The sequence below is a fragment of the Thermobia domestica genome, chromosome 1, assembly GCF_964235325.1.
Source record: "Thermobia domestica chromosome 1, izTheDome1.hap1.1, whole genome shotgun sequence".
NCBI lineage: Eukaryota > Metazoa > Arthropoda > Insecta > Zygentoma > Lepismatidae > Thermobia > Thermobia domestica.
Genome location: NC_137454.1, coordinates 396,317,168 through 396,342,335, shown reverse-complemented (window position 1 = coordinate 396,342,335; position 25,168 = coordinate 396,317,168). Strand labels below are relative to the sequence as shown.

Sequence of the window (25,168 nt, the reverse complement as noted above, 5' to 3'; positions counted from 1 at the left end):
GATTTCTGGTATCAGCTACCGTAAGTTATTTCAAATTATATCGTACATATTCATGTTTCCTGTTACAGCTAGAGAGACGACACCCATTGCACTTCCTTCCTTCAGTTTATTTCATATCATATGAATCACAAACATTTGTTAATCAAGTAATTTCCGTAATGCAGCATAACATCCGTAACTATTTGCTCATTTGTAAAGTAAGAATAGCAAGACATTGTTCTATTCATATCTGAGCAGGATCTTGGATTGAAATCCTAATCAACTTTAGAACTACAGGGGATCCACAGGTTACTCCACTCTATCCACTCTATAACGCTGTTCGCAAACCGAATTTATTTTTCCCATTGAAATCAATGTAAGTACAATTGATCCATTTTAGCCACAGTTACATACAATGTGTATTTTTTAAATACATTTTAAGTACATGGTGTTTCAAAATGATTATCCGACTTCTAAGGCTTTGTAGTATTTATTACGATTAACTAACAAATAAGTAATACATCAAATGAAAGAGTAACTAAAACAGTTTTGTACGTGCGCATGCGCATGCACTCTTTCTTCTGTCTGTCGTTAGAAAGCGCTAGTAATAAAGATGGCGACCAGTGAGCAGAAAGCTTTTTGTGTTTTACATTTTACAAAGACTGAATATATAGTTACAATGTTACTGTCTGTGTCGAGAATTGTACGGAGACGCTTACAACTAAGTCCTTATCGTTTGCAGTAGCTACATGCTCTAAAGCCTAGAGACTACGATTTATGTGCCAACTTTGCAAATGAAATGTTGCTGCATGAAGATTTTGTGGATCGTGTCGTCTTCAGCTATGAATCGGGATTTCACCTAACTGGCGATGTAAACACATAATGTTCGCATCTGGGGGTCAGCAAATCCCTGCGAGATGGTTACAACTAGACTCCCCTAAATTGAATGTGTTTTGTTCCGTATCCCGGCGGAAAGTTCATGAGCCTTTCTCGCCTATCGACTCGATTTGTGCTGTGTGACGAATGGTACTCACATTGAACACTTGTTGCCAAAACTGTTCCTCCCATTTGATGTATTATTTATAACTGTACGTTAAATTAAATGTAATAAATACTACAAAACCTTAAAATCAAGATATTAATTTTGAAACACCCTGTATTTTTCTGCGATGAAGAACATAGAATGAAAATAACGTTATCCTTTTAAAAGATAAATAACTCTAAATTAAAGAAAACAGTATCATGACTAGAAAACACAAAATATGGAACGAACAAAAAGTAATTTTTGAACACAGAGCGCTCTGACAGATAATGTTTACGGCCAACACACTAAGAAGCAGTTCTAGCCGCTGTGAATTGTCGGTACAAGTGTGTGTGAGCGTTCGTATTCCGAAGTATTGTTCGTGAACCATGGAAAAATCGTTTGCAAAACTTGTTTGCAAACCGAGGGGTTCGTAAACTGGGATTCCACTGTACTTCGTAATTAGGAAAGTAGTATCGAAACTAACTGTAATACTCGTTACTTTATTTTTTCAGGTAAGAGTAAGTGAAAAACATTTATTCACTTTTCTCTCTCTCTCTCTCTTCTTTTTTTTAATGCAGGTACTTATCCCCCATTTAAAGTGGCCTGATCTGTATGACATTATGTGCGTGGAGGCGGGGAAACTTATACAGGAAGAAAAGCGTCTGCCAGAAAACCATTCCAGTTTGTCCATCTTGGCTCAGATTTTACATTACAAAGACTTCGATGTAGATGATATCGTTAGTAGCGTTATTGAGTACATCATGAATTGGAGAAATCAAAATGAACAAGCTCTTCTCTTTTCGGCGTAAGTATTTTTTCTGTTAAAGGTATATTTTTATTTTCACTAACTTTTTACCCGCAGATTTCTTAGACAATTATGAAACAACAAATACGCCATTGTACTTTTGTCCAGAAGTGTTTCATCAGTAGCAGAGTAGTGCCAGCAAGATTTAAAACTGAACAAGTGCTTACTGCTGAGTTACGTAATCACTACTACCTTAAATGCACTCTTAAATTCTTAAGAGCACACCATAATGCATCCGCCGTCCAGCCTTATACGTTAGCGAAATTCTGATTCCTCTGTCAATCCGCATCAACGGTGAGCGCCCAATTCTTCATAAACTTCTCCCGCAACACATACCCATTGACAACAGTACATTTCATCACAGCTTCCTATGTAAGTATCGCCAGATTCCTCCGTGTCGGCCACAGAGATTCAAAGACGCTTACGTGGCCGTCCTATTAGCGAATCTTACCTTGGTTTTAACTGTCTATAATATCCATCTCAAGAGGCCGCGGTGGCTCAGTGGTAGAGCGTTCACCTCTGATGTATGAAGTCTCTGGTTTGATCCCAGCCCGAACCAAGTGAACTTTGTGGTGGACAAACACCTTGTACTTGGGTTTCCTCGAGGTCGTCCCGTTTCCTCGCACTTTCTTCGTTCTACTATTTCACTCATTTTTCATCACCACCGTTTCCTTTAGCCTACCCGGCATAATCGTGGGACGTAAAACTTAAAAATTTCATTTCATTTCATTTTCCATTGGTTTGTTTTGCACACATTTATCCTTATCCTTGCCATTTAAAAAAAAAAAAAAAATTGCTTATTTTTACTATCATTCTTCGTAAATGCTTTTCCTTCTTATACCTGGAGAACTACGTATAGTGTAGCCAAACCCAAACTATTACTTAGCTCAGTATGATTAACTTATTCCGTAGAAAATACGAAAACTCGATTTAGGGGCTGTTCAAAAATTTTGTGACCCCTGATCCAAAAACTGATCCTGATTGGACAAGATCGCAATCTTTTGAGTCATTTTTCCCCCTAAAATTGTTGTTCTTTCTTTCATTTATACTGGTCATGTGAAGAGTTAAGTGAGAGAGCATGTAGTGTATGTTTTCAGTATTGTGTGGTAATGTTTCTACTATTTTCTGTTAAGTAATTCTGCTTTCTATGTGCACTTTGGAATTTCTGTGTTTCAGTTACCTGTACACTACCCTGACAGAAGTATAGACACCTCCAAAGTACATAATTTCGTGAAATCCGATCGAATACTAACGGCCGATGAGTTTGGTATAGGTGGTTGTGTGAGCATGCAGTAGTAGTGGTAACGCGTAAAGTGGTTGTGAAGGGCTGAAAGAGTTTACCCGAGATCGCATAATTGGGAGTGTAGTAGAAGTCACCACACCGTCAATACTGTGTTACATACACCGTTAGGAACTGTAAACAGAATTACGAGAAGGTATCAAAAAGTTAGTGCAATCACCTAGAAGGTGACCAAGTACGAACCTCCTCGGACATGCATTTTATAGTTAGGTCTTTGTATGTTAACCATGCAAATTCAGGACTTGTTAGAAAATTTTCTTTTTCAGGTAAATCACTGAAGGTGTGATGATTGACAAGCTTGATGCACGGAGCATCATTAAGTTCCTCCGTCTTCAGAGGAAATCAGCAAAGCAGATCCACGAAAAGATAAAACAATTCTGTGGAGATAAAAGTACATCCTATGAGATGGTATCAAAGTGGAAATGGTAATTCCAAACTGGACATACTGGCCACCGCCGACGCCTCTACGTCTGGAAGACCATCTTTCACTGATGCCGCCTTGACGGAGAAAGTTGAGATCATAACACAAGACAGGATAACTATTGAAAGTGTTACATGTGCAATAGGTATGAGTTATGGATCTGCCTGGAATATCATCCACAACCAGCTGCATCAGAAAGTGTTCAGAAAGTGTCAGTACGGTAGGTGTCATGACTGCTTACATCTTCCCTGAAGAGAAATCTCGAGGACGCTGCAAGAGAAATGTTGCATCGCTGTGAGGTGGATGAAAAGGCCTTTTTCGGCAGACTAATGACAATGGCTAAAAAAAAGTTGGGTTTATCTTTATGACCCAGAAACAAAGGAAATGAGCAAACAATGGAAACACCCCTCCTCCTCCTCCAGCCCTAAAAGGCCACGAGTGCAGAAGTCTGCCGCCAGGGTGATACTTCCTGTTTTCTGGGGCTGTGAAGGGATCATCATGACAGATTGCCTACCACAGATGCAAACTATAACCAGCACCTATTATTCCCTCTCCTGACTAAGTTACGAGAGGAACTGAAGAAGAAACGTCGTAGATTGGTCATTGTCAGACAATGTACCGGCTCATTCTGCCCATGCATCCATGATGAAGGCAGTGGAATTAAGATATGAAATATTGCCCCACCCCATACTCACCGGGCCTAATGGCTTCTTTGTCTTCCCAGAAATGAAACGTCCACTCAGAGGATGCCATTTTGACAGTAGGGATGACGTCATTTCTGAGGTTGAACTGTGGCTTCAAAGCCAAACTACAAACTTCTACAAAACGAGCTTGCGGATAGTGAAGAACCGTTGGCAAAAATATGTCGCTAGGCACATGACTGCATACAGAAGGACTAATACCATCGTGGACTCAAGAGTTCTCTAGAGTGATGATTGCACGAACTTTTTGATACTTCTCGTATAGTGTAGTTCAAACGGGACGGAGAAACATGTGTTGATTGAAGATTCGTTGGACCATCATCAACGCCACGCCTGATAAATGCGGACGTCAGGAGTCCAAGAGCTCTGCCAATGACATTACAGTTGAGATTGACAGATCGGCATCAAGCGTCTAATGGTATTTGCTTAATGCGGGAATGTAACGACGAATCTCTAAAAACAAGCCTCTGCGTACAAAATCACAAATGATATGGAGACAAAATCAGGCCGCCGCCATTTGCAGCACGCGACAATACTTTTGGAACAATGCTACATTCTGGAATGAGAGCCGATTTTGCCAGTTCTCTAGTAGCGGTTACAGTAAGTGTAGAAGCGGTCCAAATACCACGATTCTCGAATTCAGTCAACTTGCGATGAAACAGCAGCATAAGTGTCATGGTGTTGGGGAGATGGTTGTAGGGGATCTGGGGTGTTGGGGATCTGGAGAGATGGTTGTAGTAATCTTTTTTTAAAGGATGATACATACATAAAAGTGTTGCACTGTAGATTGCTATCCTTCTTCCAAATAGGCGAACTGTCATAGGACGCCATATAGTTCAAAGATGGTTGTACAGAGCTGACTACTCACTGAAAAAGTCAAATAGAATTGAAGCTGTGCCGTGGCTTGGAGGCTTCCCCTACAACTAAGATTGCAGAGCAACAAACAAACAGTGGTTACTTAAGACACACTGTGACAAATACCACCTGTCATTATACTTAATGGACACCATGTCACTTACTTACGCTTTATGTCTGAGAAAGGGAGCCTGCTTCACCAAATACTTATTTCAGTATCATATATAGTTCCTTCTGTTCAGTGGCAGGTAGCAATGACCACACAATCAGTTTAAAGGTATCTATTTTCTTATGTCGGGGTAGTAGATTCTGCCTTCAATAAGGCTACTAACAGCTTAAGGCTATTAACTTAAAGATTTCATTTCCTTTTCAGTTCTCTTCTGATTGTTCTTTCTTTATGGTTTCACCACCATTTTTTAAAAATTCTGCTTCTTTCAGCATCATCCCTTATTTTAATTCAGCTCTAGACCACTGCTTCCCTTTCCTGAATATAAAGGTAACTAAGAAAGTTCTGTCGCTTTTTCACCCACCACTTTCGAACATCTATATGTCACCTAAGACTATCTGGAAGATCAAAAATATTCCCTATCAGAATCGACGACCTTCTGCTAACATTCTGGAAGGCTATGGATTCCATCGCGATAGAACTTGATGGGCCGTGAAGCGAAGAAAGTGTCAAGTGCATTTTGCACCTCTACTAGGGATTTGAACTGGTGCCCTCTAAGGTGATTGTCCAAGAAATAGAACAGGTGATAATCGAACGGTGCAATGTCCGGAGAATATGGCGGATGCAATAGTGCTTTTCATCCCAGGCGTAGAATTGTGTCCCGGGTTATCCTAGCCACGTGGGACTTAGCGTTGTCCTGTAACAGGAGGACCCCTTTACGATTCAGAAGTGCTGGCTCCAGAGTTTTGAATTTTTCTTGAACACAAGTCAACTGCTGACGGTACACAGTTGCATTGATGCTCTGACCAGCTGGTAGCAGTTCCCGATGCATAACGCCGCGAGGAGTCCACCAGTGATGATGACGCTGAGCTTCGTACACGACCCACTTCTCATCACATGTCAACACCCTGTCCAGAAGTGTCTCCTTCCTCAGACAAAAGAAAGAAAAAAAAGATGCTGAGATAATTTAGAAAGAGACACTTCAGATAATTCAGCATCTATTTGTCTATGACTGTACTAACCTTTCAAAAATTGCAGGCCTTGTAATGGTGAATGGGATACTTGATCACATTTAAATCAAGCTTGAACATATAGTCGTTCAGAAAAATGCATACTCTCCGAAGACCCGTTTCTATTTCCTTCATTAAACGAAATTATTGGCGAAAGAGAAATATTTTTAAAGCCGTTTTCCCAAAGCCCGCTTCAGCCATCCAAATCCACAATAGTCCATAGTACTTGCATCTGGAGATTTAAGAGGTACCTCATTGAAAGGTATCACCTGTATACCACTTGCCTTCTCCATCTCCCTGTAGAATGCGAGGGACGATCGTGAGGTATGTGATGAGGCCTTGTCCATGTGAATGCGCACGAGATTGGCGTCATTTCCGTACATTGTTGGAATCTCATGCTCGTAGATCGGCCGCATGATCTGCTCCTGAAAATACTGCGAATTTATTTTGCAGTTCTTCGCCATCCTACGAATCTTCAGTTTACCTCCGTAACAGTAGCCAGTAACGACCATAAACCCTTTTGGGAAGGACACAGGTTCTTTACAGACATGGAAAGTCTTCTGAAGTTCTTGGCGCCTTTCTCTCGGTACGTGATGGCTCTCAGTTTGCCGCAGTCGGAAAGGTAAATCCATGCTTCATCGAGCGTTACGACGTACATCCACCTTTGTTTTGCCAGATGCCGTTCGTGCAGCTTCTGGGCATTACACTTTCGTTCCTTTTGGTGGGCATCCTTGAGAAGATGGTTGCGAGCTTTCATGACTTTTTCCAGCTTGAGTTGATGGTGTAACATCCGGCTCACAGTCCCCAAGACGATTAGCCATACACCTTTGTGTTGGCGGATTTTCTTGCATTGCCATTTTGCGAAGTTTTCTCTGCGTGGTGGAGGTGGCCTTGATGGATTCCCGGTTCTTAGACAATTTCGTTGGTGATCCAAATGGTGGAGCTTCGTTGCCCTTGTACTTTTTAATAACACTTTTTATTCCACTTAAACTGATGTTGCGACCATTCTTCTTGCACTGTTTTCTAATGATAGAAACACTAAAGTGGGCGTCATAAAGAGCCGCAACATAGCCTTCCCAAAACCGGCTTAGTTTGGGCGGCATTTTGATCACAGAGCGGAAACTCACACAGTTGGAAACAAATTTAACACAACACTCACAACAATGGTCCTGTTTTGTGCGTTATTGTCCGCACAAAAGCAACTCCGTTCCCAGGAAGCCACTGCACAACACTGCAGGACGCTACGAGCCAGGTCGGGTGAGTCCATTCTGCCCGGGAGGGTGAAGGAACGAAATCGGCCAAACGTAGGCTGAACAACCTCTGTATATATTGCTGCTTTATCAGTGACTTTGTATTGATCAAGAGCAGCAACCTGCCTTGAAGTAATAAAATAAGTTTTTCTCCTTTTATATCTCTTGGAGGGTCCGGGCGCACACGCATCTATATTTACATTTTCTGTAACATTCTCAACTGGGTTTTCCTCTTCATTACTTGAACTGCTTATCTCCGTGTCTTTTGGTGTATAAAGTTGAAACAACTCATTTTAGAAGTGCATTTTCTTTCGCGTTCCTCTTCCTTTTGAAGCCATGCATATCCCTTTCGTTCTTTTCGCGCCAAACTCATGTCTTTACTTTTAGTCGTGTAAGGATTATTACCTCTGAAAAGAAGAAATCTTTTCACAGGTAATAATTCTTAAACGACTAAAGCTATCTTTAAAATAGTTCCAGATTTGTGCTTCTGCTAAAACGCTACCTCAAAACAATATGCCACATGACCGTCTTCCTATTTGAAAATTTTGACCTGAATCCAAGATGGCGGACTTCAAGATGGCCGCTATGACAGTATTATACAAACTTAAGTATGTTTCTTCTTCTATTTATATTATCCAGGATATCTTCGCATTCCCTTTTGTCGTCTCTAAATTGCATGAGTTTATTCTAGATTTTCCCATATACTATGTATTGTAATCGGATTCTAGACTTTAGGTCGCTTGAGGCACCATTTAATATTATTCAATGGAGCTATTTTTTCTCCTGGCTTAATTTAGTCCCATATGGAACTATTTTAGAGGGTTCTTTCAAAGAAATTCAGAAATCATTTTAGTATGTGTGGAACAAAAATGCCAGATATACAGCATAAACAAGATATTCATTCATATGATACAAGATCTTCGAAACAAGTTGATATATATCGTATAGCGTACTATCAAAATTTATCTATTGCTCAATTTAAAAGCAAAATGTATGATTGGCTAGTTGCTATACCCTATTATAATATTAAGGAGTTTGAGGAAGATAAAAATATTGGGGTAGGTTAACAAATTTACCTGTATAAGTTCATTTGACGTTGTTTATTGTCTGTATACAGACTTAATGACAATAAAATATTCTATATCGTTCACTTTGGGAACAATTGATCTGAATAAATATTGTATGATTGATATTTGTAATTATTTCTTGCAGTGATGTGAGCTCCCGAGACTGGAAAGAATTGCACCTGATAATTGAAGTAATGAAATTCCTAAAAGCCGTTGTAACGAAAGTGCCTTCCTCACTGAAGAGCCATCAATGGGACTTCATCCTTTGCTCCTTAGCATCGTGGGCGAAAAGCGTTGGCCTTAGTCTCAAAAGCGTCCCCTCCAACAGAAGCGTCCTTCCGTTTTTAGGAACAGTCTGCCAGTTAATCAGCTCCGTCACGGCGTTTGTGGAGAAGTTGGAGCGAGATGAAAAGGAGAGGGAAAAATATCCTCAGCAGCTGCTCACCGAATGGAATGAATTCTTTGCTGAACATGTTTATGTTGGGCTATGCTCTTTGTTCACTCATATTGCTGGTAGGTGGCTACTACGATTTACCAGTAGGCTTATTATTGACAATTGCTATAATAATAATAATAATGGACCCCATACAATAGTTTCAGTTAAGAAAAGAATAATAATAATATTATAATATCATAATAAAATAAATATCAAATAAGTAAATTAAATATCGTCCTCAGAGACTTAAAATTATACTAGAATTTCAAACGCAGTCCGATTTGGAAAAAAAAAGAGAGTGTAAGTAAGAAAGAAAGAAAGAAAGAGAATAAATAAATAAATAAATAAATAAATAAATAAATTTAAAAAATCGTCAGTCATGTAATATTTTCGCTACAATTGAGCTGAAGGTACTGCTTACTACTACAATAATAATAATAATAATAATAATAATAATAATAATAATAATAATAATAATAATAATAATAATAATAAGAAGAAGAAGAAGAAGAAGAAGAAGAAAAGAAATTTCCAGAATACTATTCTGTCTGGCAAATGTGCCCGCATATACTTTGTCTTTCATTTTGACTTTTCCCTCTGCTCCACTTGTTTATTCATTTCGTGTTTAATCTCTTCTCCTCTTTCTGTGATCGAACATTTATTTACCTGTTGCGGGAGATCCGAGTTCGATTTTGGATATTGACAATATGATGTGGTTTCCATAGTCAAGCGTATTTTGACATTTGTCGGGTTGAAAGGAGACACTAAATAATTGCAGACAAGTGCCTTCTTTTGTTGCCGTCATATTGGACGCGTTTGAGCTTCAAGCCTTCTACTTATTGCGAGTAATTCTAAAACTAGTGTCACATTTACCCTACATAAGCGAGTGAGATAAGCAAAAACATTAAATTAAAAGAAAGTTCTTTTAAATCCGTAGGAAAAACAGCACATCACGTGGAAATGGTCCATCATCAAGTAGAGCCGTCGAATGAAGTCGTTTTTCTAATGAAAATGGTTTGTGAAGCTCTGAGAGGAATCCCAAGCTCCTGGCTGGTGCAGCATGTCCATCTCTTTACGAAAGATGAAGCGTCCAGCGGCGATGACAAGTTGCAGCCGTTGATAGCTTATTTCTCAGCTCATTTGTACTCGTCCGTCAAACAGCTACAAGTAATTTCTTTCCAGACTTTGATGAAGTAAGTATTTCAGTATCTTTAATCTATTTAATCGTGCTTTCACTTCATTTAGGTCTCTTGTGTTATTTACCTTTTGCCTTTCGCTTGGAGCTTTGGACAGCTAGTTATTAAAAATGAAATGAAGTCTTTAAGTTTTACGTCCCACGATTATACAGGCTAAGCTAAAGGAACTGTGATGATAAATAAATGAAAATGGTAGAATGGAGAAAGTAAGAGGAAACGGGAGAATCCCGAGAAAACCCACGCACATAATGTTTGTCCACCACAAAGCTCACTTTGTGTGCGAGATGGGATCGAACCAAGGACCCCGTGCACCAACGGCGGCCAAACTAGTAATTAAAAGTAGAAGGAAAAAGCATTAAAGTATCAACGGCACAGTGGTGCTTAGTTATCGTGTGTGGAGGGGCCGCGGTGGCTGAGTGGTAGAGCGTTCACCTCTGGTGCATGGGGTTCTTGCTTCGATCCCAGCTCGCGCCAAATAAGCTTTGTGGTGGACAAACACCGTGTTCGTAGGTTTTCTCCGGGTTCTCCCGTTTCCTCCCACTTTCTTCATTCCACCAGTTCACTCATTTCTCATCATCATCGTCTCCTTTAAAATAGCCGACATAACCATGGGACGTAAAACTAAAGATTTCATTTGATTTTTTCATCGTGCGTAGAGCAGATACGTCCAAAGTCACGTGTTCATTCGGAGTCCAAGATGTATGAGCACGCAAAGCCCTGCGTAGCGTAGTTGCTAACGCACTCACCTTTGGTGCGAGCAGTCCTGGGTTGAGTTCCTGTTAGGGACAATCGATTGAAAATAAAAACGTTTTCAGGCTAGCAATTCTGACTAAAGTTTTTTTTTTTTTTTTTTTTTTTAATCATTCGCACCATGAAGGTTTTGAGCCGCTTTTTCCCTATCCCATTTCTCCGGATAGTGTAATCGCTGAGGAGCTAAATAGTGATGGATACTGAAAGCCCTGAAATCTAATTCCCAATCTTAATCCTAACGTGTAACCACGAGCGCTGTACGAGGTGCGTACCAAAAGTACATGCCGTTTTCCATAACTCCCGCAGTTTTCAACTTTTGACTTCACTATTTCTGTCGGTTTTCAACACAATTCCCACCCATTTCTGCACACCATTGCAGTCTTCGGATGTCAGTATCAAAAGCATAAGAAAGTCTTCTTGTGCAGTATGTTTTAGACGCTGGAAAATGTCACTTCCGAAGACACTTGTGGACTGAAAACGTCAGTCTTGCAATGAATCTTTCAGTTTAGAAAATGGATAGAGGTCATTGGGGGATAATTCTTGGGAGCATAGTGAATGTGTTTATCCTGCAAAAAGCTCTCTTATCGAAATAACTATCTTATCTTCATCCAGCTATCGAGAAACTTACTGAGAACCAACCTTTAGGACTTGCGGTGGTGTGTCAACATTGTTTCCAGGATGCAAAGAGAGAATCCTGTAAGGTTACAGGTATCCTCAACAGTTAGCTTTTTGTCCTCCATGAGCAAGGGTTTCAACAGGAGTAGTGATTTCTAAGGTTGTAGAAAAAATGGGTTTCCGTTCCTTGGCAGAACTTTAGTCGCCTTCCCCCCTCCCCTGTAAATTCCTGGTCGCACTTTCGCACAGTACAGTTAGCAAGGGCAATGTTCCCACAAACATTTTTCAATTTACGATGAATATCAATATCTTTTTCATAACATGTTGACAAAATGTTGATTAGGAAAGTCTATGGTGAAATCCGTCATTTCATGTCAGTATCAAAATGCATATATATATATATATATATATATATATATCAAAGAAGCTTAAAACACTTTGGACAATTAAGCCTTAAAGTCTAAAACTGATTCAGGCATAATTGAATCGCTAATTTCAGAAACGTCATAAGTCAGCCATATGTCGAAAATGAGTTTACATGCAGCGTTGAATCTTGAAGGGTAGCTACACCGTTGGGTAGTGATATGTCAGAAGTCATGCTAATAGTTCGTGCAATATCGAGCAGCAACAAATATCCCTGAGTTGAGAAACGTCACAAATCATTGACTTACGGCATTATTCACATTGCGACTTCTGACGTTTCTCAAATCATCTATTCAATTATGAATCTGCCCTTATTAATTTTTAAACTGTAGCAGAACGGCACGTACTTTCGGTACGTATTTCGTGATGGATAGCGAGTGATTTGCAAAATAGTGACCCTTAGCTGTTGGCGAGGCGAGGCTCATTGAGTGAATGCAAGTTTGAGCCATCGTGAGCCTTATTAAGATGAGTGAATGCGAACCCTTTTGAGGATAGTAAGCCTGAAGTCGCCCAAGTCCGCGTAAGTCCTGATTGCAGAATAGCCATATCTGATCTGAAGCTGCTGAGACAGCCAAAGGTTAATAGAGGTGCACAACATTGGCGTTTCTCACATTGGTTACCTTTTCGCTTTAGTCTCACCCGCTTTTCATAATCTTTATTTTCTTTTCTGTTCGTATCGTGTCCATGGGTTTTCTCGGAATACTCCAGTTTCCTCCCATTTTCTCATTCCACCAATTCTTCCATCATCATTAACTTATTTTAATCATTCGTATCCCTTAGCTTAAGGAACATAATAGTCGGACGTTAAACTGTTCTGTTCGTGACAAGGATTCATGAGAGAGTTAGATAGTGCAAGGAATCAACAGGAATCAAACCCAAGAGTAAGTGATATTAATAAATTTCCTGTGTGCCTTCGTACCAATTATTTTATTACTTCATTGATTTTTATTCTTCATTTGACTTTTCTCAAAAACAAAAACAAAAAAAAAAAAAAAAAAAAAAAAAAAAAAAATACAAGGACCTACAATAACTCGTCCAATTTTTAAATCAAACTTAGCGTGGAGACAGACATTGATTCGCTCAGTATGCACGTGAAATGTTTTTCCCTACTTATATCCAAATTCTATATATACAGGGGTGCCCACAAGGGGGGGGGGCTATGACGCAAACTGCGTCATTGAAATATTTGGGGGGGTTAAAAACCTATATACATATGTTTGAGGGGGTGTAAAAATTAATCGAAAAGTTTTTTTTTTTTTTCATGGAAGAACACCTATGGATAGACAATTGAGGGGGGGTGCGTCATGGACATAAGGGGGTGGGCACCACTGATATATATGTTGTGTGTATGATACAGTAAGTTGTAGTTTACAATAAAATTTCTAGTTTATTTGTTCACGGTGTTACTTATTTTCTTTCAAATTTGTGAGGAGTGGATTTTCTAAGAAAGGGGAACATCAAATAATTTTAAAATTTCCTTTGGAAGACCCTTAAGTATAAGTTAATCTCTGCAATAATGTCTTTATACTATCGTTTAAATTGTGCATCTTGCGATACAGTTGTGCTGTTAATTTTTTTTTTCTTTTTTTCTTTTTTTGAATGAACTAAACATTTGGAACATAGTTGCAAATAGTAATAGTTGTACAAGTAAATATGATCGACTTTTGAATCCGATTCTCCCGACTTAACAATTGAATTAATAGAAACGTACTGTTCTAAAATTTTCGATATTCGCTGATGTCTTTTTCAGTAGTACATCGTCTAAATCTGGAATGAGGTAATCGTAGTTTAAAAGGAGCATGAGTAATCGGAAGAACAATTCTAGTTAAGTACACAGTGTGTGTACTAAATTTCAAGTCTGGCAACACTGTAAAATAACCGCTGGAGCCACCAAGCGATTATTGTATGTAGCTTTTAGTACTGAGGTATGGTGTATTGTATGAAGATTCACGATTTGTGTTCCGAATTTCCTGAGTTACAGTGATCTCAATGAACCGTGTTTTCTTTGTTCGTCATAAATAGTGAAGTAGAGCAGAGAGTTGCCATCAAGTTTTGTATAATACTTGGCAAAACAGCCACGAAGACCATGGACATGTTTCAAACAGTTTACAACAATGATGCTCTTTCTCGAGCGAACATTTTTGCGTGACATCGTCGTTTTCGTGAGGGTCGGGAGGCAGTCACGGACAATCTTAAACCTGGCCGCCCGGTTAACTGTTCGAACTGACAAAAATGTTGGAAAAGTGTGGAAAAAACTGACTAAAAATCGTTGTCAGTCCCTCAGGATGATTGCGAAAGACTTGAATATTGCTAAAGATACTGTTCGGAAGATCTTGGAACAAGATCTACAGAAGAGGAAGATTTATTTCAGATTTGTGCCTTACAGTCCGACAGAGAGACATTGAAGTACGGACATTTTTGGCAACAAAACAGGTGACAGCTTCAATCATTCGCCTTACTCTCCTGACCTGGTCACAGCTTATTTCTTGTTTCCAAAGGTCAAAATGACGTTGGAAGGAAAACATTTTGACTCAATTTGGGACATCCAAAGAGCTGTGACGAAGAGACTCAAAACTGTCGGACAAGAGGACTTCTAGAAAGGGACCCAGAAATTATACAACCGTGCAGTTGCCTGTGTACAACAAGAAAGGTCATATATTAAAGATTAGCAGCCAATCAAGGTAGTCTCTTCTTCATTATTTTCTGATAATGCGAGTCTTAAAATTTAGTAGACATACTGTGTATATACAAAATTTCCAGAAGATTTAATGATCAATTTTTTTTCTACACTTAAGCATTGTTTTTCCTTTAAAGAGTTCCACGTATGAAACCACTGAAGTTTTCACGGATACGGATAAAGAGCTCAGTACATTGAGAAAAAGCGGAAAGGCTATTACTCACCGCAAAGAATATGTAGCAGAAATTTCCTTCTACGTGCAACAGGTAGGGCTTTCGGAAGCTGCTACTTCCTTCATCAGCCTGTGGTAGACTTCAAAAAGGATAAGAAACATGAAGGATGGTTAAAAAATTAGGATATGTAAAAAACCAAATCTGTCAAACATTAAAACTCACGGGAATGGAAACTTACTGACATTGTTCACTCCTGTTCTGCTGGGACAGCTCAGTACAAGTTTGTTCTTCAATGTAATATGTATTCTATAACATCCTTAAGTAAGTAAAACGTTTATTCCAAATTTTTAAAATGCAACTATCGATTAGTTGATCTAGAATTGAACATACTTTTTTCAGCGAAGCTGTATAAAACGTGGACTCCGAATTATATGAGTCTTCACCTGGAACCTGGGTTCCTCCGCGTCCAAGATGCTTATGCTAATCTTATATTTACAAAGAAAAGCCCATATATAGAAATGTTGGGGTTCTTTTGTCGCATAATATATATATAGCACTGGTTTTAATAACAGAAATTCGCCGTTCGTGTTAATTTTATTGAATATTCCTTTGTATGGTTATGTTACTTTTTAATATTTCAGGTTAGTACCTAATGTGGTAGAAAGTGACATGAAGAAGCTGAGTGCAGCAGGAACTGATTCGGAAGATATTTCTAAAGAGAAGTTGTTGCTGTTTGAATTACAAAATATACTGGAAGAAACGCAGAACGTTGTTGATATTATGCTAATGGACTTCAGGTAATTAGTATTATATTTGTATAACCCCAAACATGACGACTTGATCGCTGGCACGCACCTTCTTTATTTCAACCGCATTTTCCTTATCATGGTACTCTTAAAATATTTGGCTGTGGCTCAGTGATAGAGCGTTCACCTCTGGTGCGTGGGGTCCTTGGTTCGGTCCCAGCTCGCCCCAAGTGAACTTAGGTGAACAAACGCTGTGTGAGTGGGTTTTCTCAGGGTTCTTCCGTTTCCTTCCACTTTTTTCATTCCACCATTTCATTCATTTCTCATCATCGTCGTCTTCTTTAGCCAAACCGGCATAACTGTGGGACTCAAAACTGAAAGATTTCATGTTTTCTTAAAGTATCTGTTGCATAGGCTTTTGAAAATGTTGGGAACAACGTTATCTAAAATTATAAATATTTTATTTTTCATCTTTGTGAGTTTTCTATTCGCGTTTTTTGTATACAATACCCACAGAGTGGTCGGAAAGTGAGTATCTGTTGAAAATATGACGTGACTTTTTTAAATAGAAAGTAATTAATTAGGGTGAAACAACAGATGTTGACGGGAACCTCAGAATGGAACAACAAAATAAAATTTAACGTAGGCATTAGCATTGTCCACGAGCTTCTGCAAACATTTAGAAACTTGAGCTACAACTTAGAAGTTTTGTAGTATATTGTGAGCACAGACCAGCTGATCCAGAGTTTGTGGTTTGGTGCTATATAAACCTCTTCCTTAACCGAACTTCACAGAAAGACAGTCGGAAGAATTGGTCAGGACTCCGTGCTGGCCATTCATGGTACCACGACGACCAACCATTGTCCTTACAAATGCTCGTCAAACCAGGCACGGATGTTAAAAGCGAAATATTGTGGTGTACTGTGTGTAATTAAAGAGATCATAGATGTAGATAGAATAAGCCATACCTCATTTCCCAGCATTGTAAGGTACTGATCTACTTCATCATGTCCCTTAGAACAAGCTGACACACAATGGATGACCATTTCTAAGAATATCTGCCAGATATACCGTTGTCTTCAGTTTGGAATGGCAGCTCCGTATAGTCCTTAGGCGCATTGTAGCACGAGGGCCATGCATGCTCTACTTCCATCTCTACACTTGTACAACTGATCTCCACACTTCATACTGTGAGATCATCTGAGCGTTATTTTGAGTTATCTTCAACAGCTGCAAAGATAAAATGATCCTAACGGTATCGTAAGACATACACAAATTAAAGGACATTTTGTTTTATGAGAATTCATTAATATAAATATAGAAATTTTAAGTAGTTTTCATGAGAGACACTTCCGCCCAACCTGTATGTCATTCGTCATTTATGCTCAAAATTATCTTTATTATTATTATTATTATTATTATTATTATTATTATTATTATTATTATTATTATTATTATTATTATTATTATTATTATAACTTTATTTTTTATATTTCCCGTTTTTCTTTTGTAATTTCCAACGTCCATGCCCCTTCAGGGCTCCACCTTTAGCACACGCTTTACTTGTGTGATGTCGTTTCACCCTTCAGTGTTTCATAGGGTAAAAAGATATTTTTTAAAAATAAATAAGTACCTCCCTTTTATTCTAGTTATTTCACGCTTTGGCCCCTCCAGATGGAGATACAGTGAATATTATTTATTTATTCTCTCTTTCATTCTGTGTATCAGTACTTCAGTACCGTTCCACTCACCTCAGGTTGGGAACCACTGGTCTATATAAAAATTCAGAGTAAAGAAGTGCGGCTTAAATGAGAATCGACCGTGGATTTTTGGCTTAATATGCCCGTATGCAGAGGCGGACTGGGCCGCCCGGATACCCGGAAATTTCCGGGTGGGCCCTGCCCTTTGAAAAATAACTTTAAGATATTGCTCAATTAGTTATAACTAATTCAAAACTGTTCTCGTTCATAGTAACTAGTGGCGTAACTAACTGGTCTCAGTGCTAGTGAAGGGGGAAGCACTAGTGAAAGAGGGCCCCTGCCGAACCCATAGTAGCCTTGTTCGTTGAAAAATCAATAAGACAATTAAAAAGTCTCAAAAAGTCATGTAAGTTATTAACTCGAAACTGTAATCTCGCCCATAACTTATGTATTCAATAATGTGATGTGCAATCGATACCATATAAAGAGCATGGAACTGATTCTTCTACGGTAAGGAAACTGTGTTAAACATGGAGTTGTTGGACGCGAGTGGTGGCAATAAATAATGGACCCCTAAGGACAGTGGTGATGTTAGAGAACGGGCCCGAAGCTCCAGAAATCGGGCCCTAAAGTTTGGAGTTGGGTCCCTTCTATTCAGCAATGAGAGTGTAGCTCTTGGACGTGGGATGTGGCAATAGAAAAATCGTGGTACCCTGAACACAGCAGCGATGTCACAAATCGAGCTCGGGGCCTGATATCCCAAGATATCGTGTCCCGAAAATATAGGGTCAGGTCCCTTGTATTCACCAGTGAAGCATGGTGTTTTTTTTTACGTAGGTGGTTGCATTAGAAAGGGTCTGTTTCCCCTGAGCACACTGGTGATGTCGTAAATCTGGCCCTGGATTCCAAGCCCAAGAAATCGGGCCCAAAAAGGATGTCGATGCCATATTCTCCATCAGACCCGGATTGGCAAGGCTGGCTACCAGGGGATCGCAGGGGCCTTAGTGTTGAAACGTGGAGAAAAACGAATAACGCCGAATGCTGAACATAGAAATAAAGTAGTTTTTTTTTAAAATAATCAATTTTATGTTTTTTAAACATAAAAAACAACTTTGACAATTTGCTAAAGAAATTGGGAAAGTGCATTCGTTAATTCAAATTTTTTTAAAAAAAAAAAACAATGACATCAAAATGGAAACAAAAACTTCCCTTCAAGAAAAAAGGAATCCCACAGAGGAAAAAACTGAGTGGTGAACTCTGAAGATAATAGTAGGCGGATTTCTCCGATTCTAAAATTGAAAACAATATATTTCATTATTTTAGATTCGGCTATAAACAGCAATTTTGACAGATTGTCCCAAACAAGGATATTTGGTTTGACTGCTCTTTGTTAGACCCCCCCAAAAATATGAGATTCTAACTAACGAAGAAATCCCTGAAAAAGTGTTTCAGAAAGTCTATACACTCACGAAATGCAGTAGATCGAAACTTATACAGGAAGTGAAGCAGTTTGCCATATATTACTCCACACTTCTACAAATTGAAAGCCCCTCAAAGGCAAAGGAAGATGTTGAAAACAGTGAAGAACATGATAACTCCGAACAATGCGATGAACTTGTATATGAATACCACAGCCAAGAGAAGAGCTCCTCAAAAATGTTTATTGTGTGCATTCAAAATGGTGTATGAGCTTTCTTCCTGGTCAGGTCTCTTTCCAAATTTGTATTCAACTTTAAAAATATAATGACTCTGCCCAGTACGCAAGTAACTTGCGAGAGGGTTTTTTCCAAACTAAAAATTGTGAAGAATCGTTTAAGGTTCTCTATGACCAAATAGATGCTTTCTCCTCTAATACTTATTGCAGTTGAAAGAGATTTGTTTTCAAATATTGACAATGATCTGGTGGTTGATGAAACAGCCAAACCAAGTGACGAATTGAAATTGATGTTATTAAAATAAGTACTGTTAACGTGAAAACTTAATGTTCTAATGTATTGATTCTTGATCAGTTTTGTGTTTCTATAACAGGTGTATCTTACCTTTTTGAAACTTGCAGTAATGAAACGGATCATTACTGAAAGTTACTAGCTCATTTACATTTTCCTAACAATGATTTGCAATTTAAATGTAAAATGACGTTACAAACAGTTTGTAGTGCCCAAGCAGCTATCAGCGCCAGGGGACCTCGATGTAGCCAATCCGGACCTGTTCTCCATGCTTTCTCTTCACAAATGTTTCTTATTATCCTGCCTGAATGTTATTCAACCGAATATTAGAAAACAATACTGTGATGCTACATGTCAGTAAGGAACAGCACAATATATTTAATATGACAGTGGCGTATTTACGATTTTGTTTCGGAGGGGGGGGGGGGGTATTTGCTAACTTTAGTCCAGGAAATGTGAAAATTTTGCAAGATATTTCATTTACTTTAATATAGTAAACAAAATTTCGGGGTGATTAAGCCCGGAAGCCCCTAAATACGCCACTGGATATCGAATAGAAGGGACCAGAGCCCAAACATGTGGAGCCCGAATTCTTGGGTGTCAGGCCACGCGACCGATTCTAACATCATCGCTGTGTTACTCGATTCTTTCCAACGCCACAACTTGCGTTTCCAATTCCATATCTAACACGGTTTCCTTACTGTAGGGGGATTTTCATGGAATATTCTCCACGTTCTTATCTAAGAGTAACGATCACATTACAAAGCTGTGGGAATTAAAGGGCATTAGATTGGGATAATTTCTTTTTATCGTACCTAAGTATATATAAAGTACACGGGAAATAGTGAACCATAATAGTTAGTAATAATAATAATCTTTATCTCCATACTTACTACTTTGGCAGAGGACAGGAAATTTCATATAAATGAAAAAAGTGAAAGGAGGTTTTAAGAAGAACAATATCTCTTGAAGTGAATTAAATTGATTGCGTAAATGTCATATTGAACTTCAAACAACATGACGTATATAACCGAATGGCGTATAAATTACTTATGGGTAACACACTTGCTTTGCAGTAGAGAAGTCCCTGGTTCGAATCCCATAGCTGACTATCCTGACAAGATTTCATTAGTTAAGGAAGCTGGGATGGTACTTTAAACGTTAGTCCACTTGAACGATTTTTTATAGTCTAAGTTGGTTTTATAATAATAATAATAATAATAATAATAATAATAATAATAATAATAATAATAATAATAATAATGTGAAGCAGTTACTGTCAATGACTTTCAGCTCTATGTTTGAATGTAGTGTTAAAGTATTGGGTGCTTCCCATTTCAGAATTGGTGATACTTGCAAAGTTCAACCCTTCACTGATACTTACACGTACACCATGGCTTACCTGCTTGTATGGAAAATTTTTCTCGAAATGTGTGCGAGTGCTGATTCCGAACTGAGGTACCAGTATGCCCAGTGGCTACGGTGAGTATATTTATTTATCTATTTATTTTTTTAAAAAAAGGCTTAAAATATTAATTGTTAGGTAGTCCATGAGAAATTTCGTTACAGAATTTTTGTGATCTAAAATATTGATAATGAGATTTTTAAAGCTGTTTTGGCCAGCCTGAATATGAGCCAGGGCAATGTTTTGTTCATGATGTGCAAAAAGTATTTGTCTGAATTTTTATCTATTAGTAGAATTGGATTATCGAATGGTTGGCCTTAAATTATTTTCTATATCAATATTTCTGTCTACTCTTTTCTCGTGTAGAATTCTTTTTGTATTATTTCTTTAAATTTAATTTAGCCATATTTGTATTTACAACAATATAAGCTAAGAGCTATAGCTCAAATTTAAGAATTCGGCCATAAGGATCCAGTAATATCGACAAACTCTCATTGAACCTCCACCGTCTTTTTAGTGTAGGTTGAAAACAAGCTAAATACTTCCTTCAACTCGTAGATGCTGGTAAACTATATTCAGATGGAATAGTTTACCATAGTTTACATATACTCCTTGAATACTACACTGCTGACCGCTAAAAATCCATCGCTTAGAAGGTGATAAGATAGCAGTGCCAAAGTTGGCAAGCAGAGACCTGATGATACAAGTAGCAAGTTATTAAACTTAACATTCTGTGCGACGCATGAGCACATAGCGACAGCGGAGCAGAACTAGCGACGGCCAGTAACCTATGAGTCCATCATGAGCGGTCAGAACGGGTGGAATACGGCGAGGCATCAAGGAGATATGCTTTTGGATGCCCATCTGGTGTATGGTAAGCCATACGTCTTTGATAACGATGGCACAGCTTAACTGTAGCTGGCTAAGTTCGCAGATATGAGAGGCTTTGTGCAACCATTGACCTGATGTGTTCAATCAGCGAGAGATCAGGAAAGCGGAGGAACATTGTGTCCAGCCAGGAAGTATAGGACAATACGTGGAGCATGATAGCGTGTGTTATCATGCTGGAATGTAGGACCTGCTCTGAAGGGACCACAATCAGGTCCAGCACCTTGCTAATGCAGCGTTAGTCGGTCAGATGTCCGTCAGTGTGTAGAGGGCACAAGCTGGCACGGGATCCAATGCACTCCACACCGTAACACTAGTACCGGACCGATATGGCGATGCAAAATGCAGGCATCTCCCAACCTAGTACAATGGTAGTGGCAGATACGGATGCGATTATCATGAAACTGCAAACAGAAGCGGATTCGTCTGAAAAGTAGATGTCCTGCTATTCCTGTCTCCATTTGTGATGTTAGCGACATCATTCATACCTATACTGTTCAGTCACCGGAAGCCACATGAATAGGCCCGCTTTGCCACGACGTAGAACTGTTCTTGGGGACACTGAGGGTTATGAACAGCTTGCAGAGTTTGCTCCATGTGCAGGACATGACTGTCCGATGCCAGAGCTATACGTACAAGCCGTCTGTCCTCGCGACGCGTACTACGGCACGGTCGTTGAGATTCGGTGTGTCGCTGCGTAGTGCCATTCTAGAGTAATCGAGTCCATATGCGCTGCACTGTGGAAGTACGGGTACCAGTGTCGCGGAAGGATAAGTTACACTCGCGATACGCCACCATTCTTCCGTGATCAGAGGCTGAAACCAGCTGGAAGAACGTGTCATATTCAACCGAAGCGAGGTATGCACACAGTAACGTCACATCAATCTTCGTCTAGTACGGAACTGTGGCTCTGCCCGACCTCCGCTTACTGTCATTGCTGCTATACGGCGCTGTCCTGCCAGTCGAGTATTTATCTTTCCTTGCTCTACGTATTCTGTAAATTTCGACTTTCTACGATGTTCTAGACTTTCTTGGTATTGCTTTTTTTAATGGTGCGCAGTGTAAATGTAGGCGAAATGTTTACATTGTGGATTCTTTGAACTGATGGAAAAGTGACCAGGTGATCAAACTGTCACTTGTACAGTGGTATTCAGGAAGTAAATAACAATTACATAAGTATCACTGAAAACTTTCAACGTATCACTATTACTTTTAGATAACATTGAATAAAAACGGGTAATAGACTTACTCGAGTGTTAAGACTTTTGATTGTAAACGAGGGTCTGAATTCTATCTAATGGATGGAAATACTTGATTCTGCTGGGCCCATCTGGTGCAGTATGGGTACCCTTTATGAGGATGTTTATTCGATTTAAATAATTCTCGCAGCATCAAACGAAGAATGTGTGACATCGGCGAAGAGACCATAAAAGATAATTATATCCAAATGTTTAAAATTATGTTGTGTTGATTGTTGTTGTGTTGATTTTAGTTTAGCGTCCCTTTGAGCAGCGAGGCTATATGAGACGTGGACCTACTGATTAACGTGGAATCCGAACCACATGAGCTCCCGCCGGGATTAAATTATGTTGTGTGTTCAGTGCTGAACTTTGTCTTTATCGGTCCCATATTATGCGTCCTACATATACATATGCCGCAAGCCGTATGTATGACTTATTTCTACATATTTGACTATTTTCGGAGAAATTCTTATGAACATTTGTGTATGGATGCTAATATTATTAATAAGCTGAACTTCCAGGCAGTGAAAGTCACTAAAGGCTGTAGGCCTGTTGGAACTCAGCAATAACGTAGTCAGCATATCTCAAGAGCCATTATTCCCAGTTGTTAAAAATAAGCTTGACTATCTTTTAATTTACATAACTCGTAAATTGTCAATGTCTAAAATTACATTTGCATTAAAAATCGAACTCGGTACCAGGCGAACTAACCATTCGGCTACAGGAAATTAGTATCAATTCTATTTCGTAGTATTTTGCTATTACAAAGGATCCTGCTTTGAATTTAATTTCGTAGGTTCCAGTAAAATTGGTAAATTGACAATAAATGAAATTGTAAAGAGAAGTTACATATATAACGCATCAGCACGGTATGCCAGAGATCCCGGGTTCGAGTCCCGGTCCGTCAAGCCACTTTTTCACTCTTTGTAAGAAGTTACATATGTTTATTATTTTTTTCAGACGTTCAAATCATTTGAAAAGTTTATTAGATAACTTATTCCGTCTGATGCCTGAGAAGATCCTTCAGTTGGCTGATCCAAAAGGAAATTTTACGCCCACCCAAAGAATATGTGAACTGTTTTCTGTCCCACCAGCGCTGGAGCTCTCAGGTAAGAGAAATAAGGAAAGGCTGGGATATATTAACTCCTTATTGAATTAACTCCTGTTGAAAAGTTTGAATAACTTTTTTAATCTTTAACAACCAAGTTTCATGAAACAAAGAGCATTATGTTCCGTACAGTGGTAGAATTGTTGTGCGTTGCTAAAATTCCACGTAAGCACCACAACTATCCACCTGTTTTCGAAAACGGTTAGACAAGTTTGTGACGTACTTCTGCAGATATTCCAGCGATACTTTTGCAAGAACCGACTCCTCCAATTCATTAAGAATTTTTGGTTCTGTGCGATAAACTTTCTCCTTTGCCCATCCGCAGAAGAAGAAATTGCACGACGATAGGTCAGAACGCCTTGCTGGCCATTCAAGGGGACCACGACGTCCCAACCACCATCTTGGAAAATGAGTGTCGAGCCACGTATAGCCAGGACGTGCAAAGCAAGGTGAGGTTCCATCTTGCATAAAGATTAGGTTATTGTAACTGTCCCTCGTGGATACTGTACCGCGAGTTCTGCATTCATTGTGTCCCGAATAACGTATGAACCCACAACTTTCGTGGGTGTCATATTGCACCACATTGTGACTTTTGGGCAATGCTGGCTTTTTCCAACAACCACCGTCGGATACCCTCCTGCCGAATAATAATAATTGTGCTAGTTAACAAGCTTCCATCATGCAACACGGCTTCATCTGACCACAGAATATTACTGAAATGATCTGACCAGTCTTTATACCAAGCAATTATCATCTCCTGATGCTCCAACCAATGATCACAGACTTTCAGCAATAAATCCTGGCAGTAATGTGGTTTACATGGATGAAAATTCAATTCCTCCTTCATATCAGTTCGGATTGTTTGTAAAGTTGAACCATTTTGGAAGATATGATCTTGAAGCTTTGCTGGCGTCTACTATTAATCCAATGTTCTCGGGATTGCTGCCAGAGTAGGTGTTGCTGTGCTGAGCTTTCGTTACCATACAGCGGCAACATCTTCAGAGCTATGTGTTGAAGTGTGCTGGTCGTACAGATTATATACGCCCTAACGTTACACACCCTAACGTCTACCTAATTCAGTTACCAAGACAATTTCTTTGAACAAAGTGATGGTGTGGCAATGGGCTCTCCTCTCTCTCCAGTAATAGCGAACTTCTATATGGAGTATTTTGAACACAAAGCGCTACAAACAGCAACATACAAACCTACAGTATTCTACAGATATGTAGACGACACATTCGTCATATGGCCCCATGGCAGACAGGAACTCGACGAATTCCTGCAGC

General features: G+C 39.1%; 1 protein-coding gene across 1 annotated transcript in view; it reads left to right on the top strand.

Moving 5' to 3' along the window:
* Positions 1 to 25,168, top strand: part of Ltn1 (E3 ubiquitin-protein ligase listerin) — a 124,662-nt gene that overhangs the window by 82,274 nt on the left and 17,220 nt on the right. The window contains exons 14-19 of the mRNA XM_081732734.1: positions 1,582 to 1,808; positions 8,724 to 9,091; positions 9,952 to 10,207; positions 15,490 to 15,645; positions 20,582 to 20,722; positions 23,735 to 23,883. Coding sequence (XP_081588860.1) covers positions 1,582 to 1,808; positions 8,724 to 9,091; positions 9,952 to 10,207; positions 15,490 to 15,645; positions 20,582 to 20,722; positions 23,735 to 23,883 — 1,297 coding nt within the window. The remainder of the gene's footprint in view (positions 1 to 1,581; positions 1,809 to 8,723; positions 9,092 to 9,951; positions 10,208 to 15,489; positions 15,646 to 20,581; positions 20,723 to 23,734; positions 23,884 to 25,168) is intronic.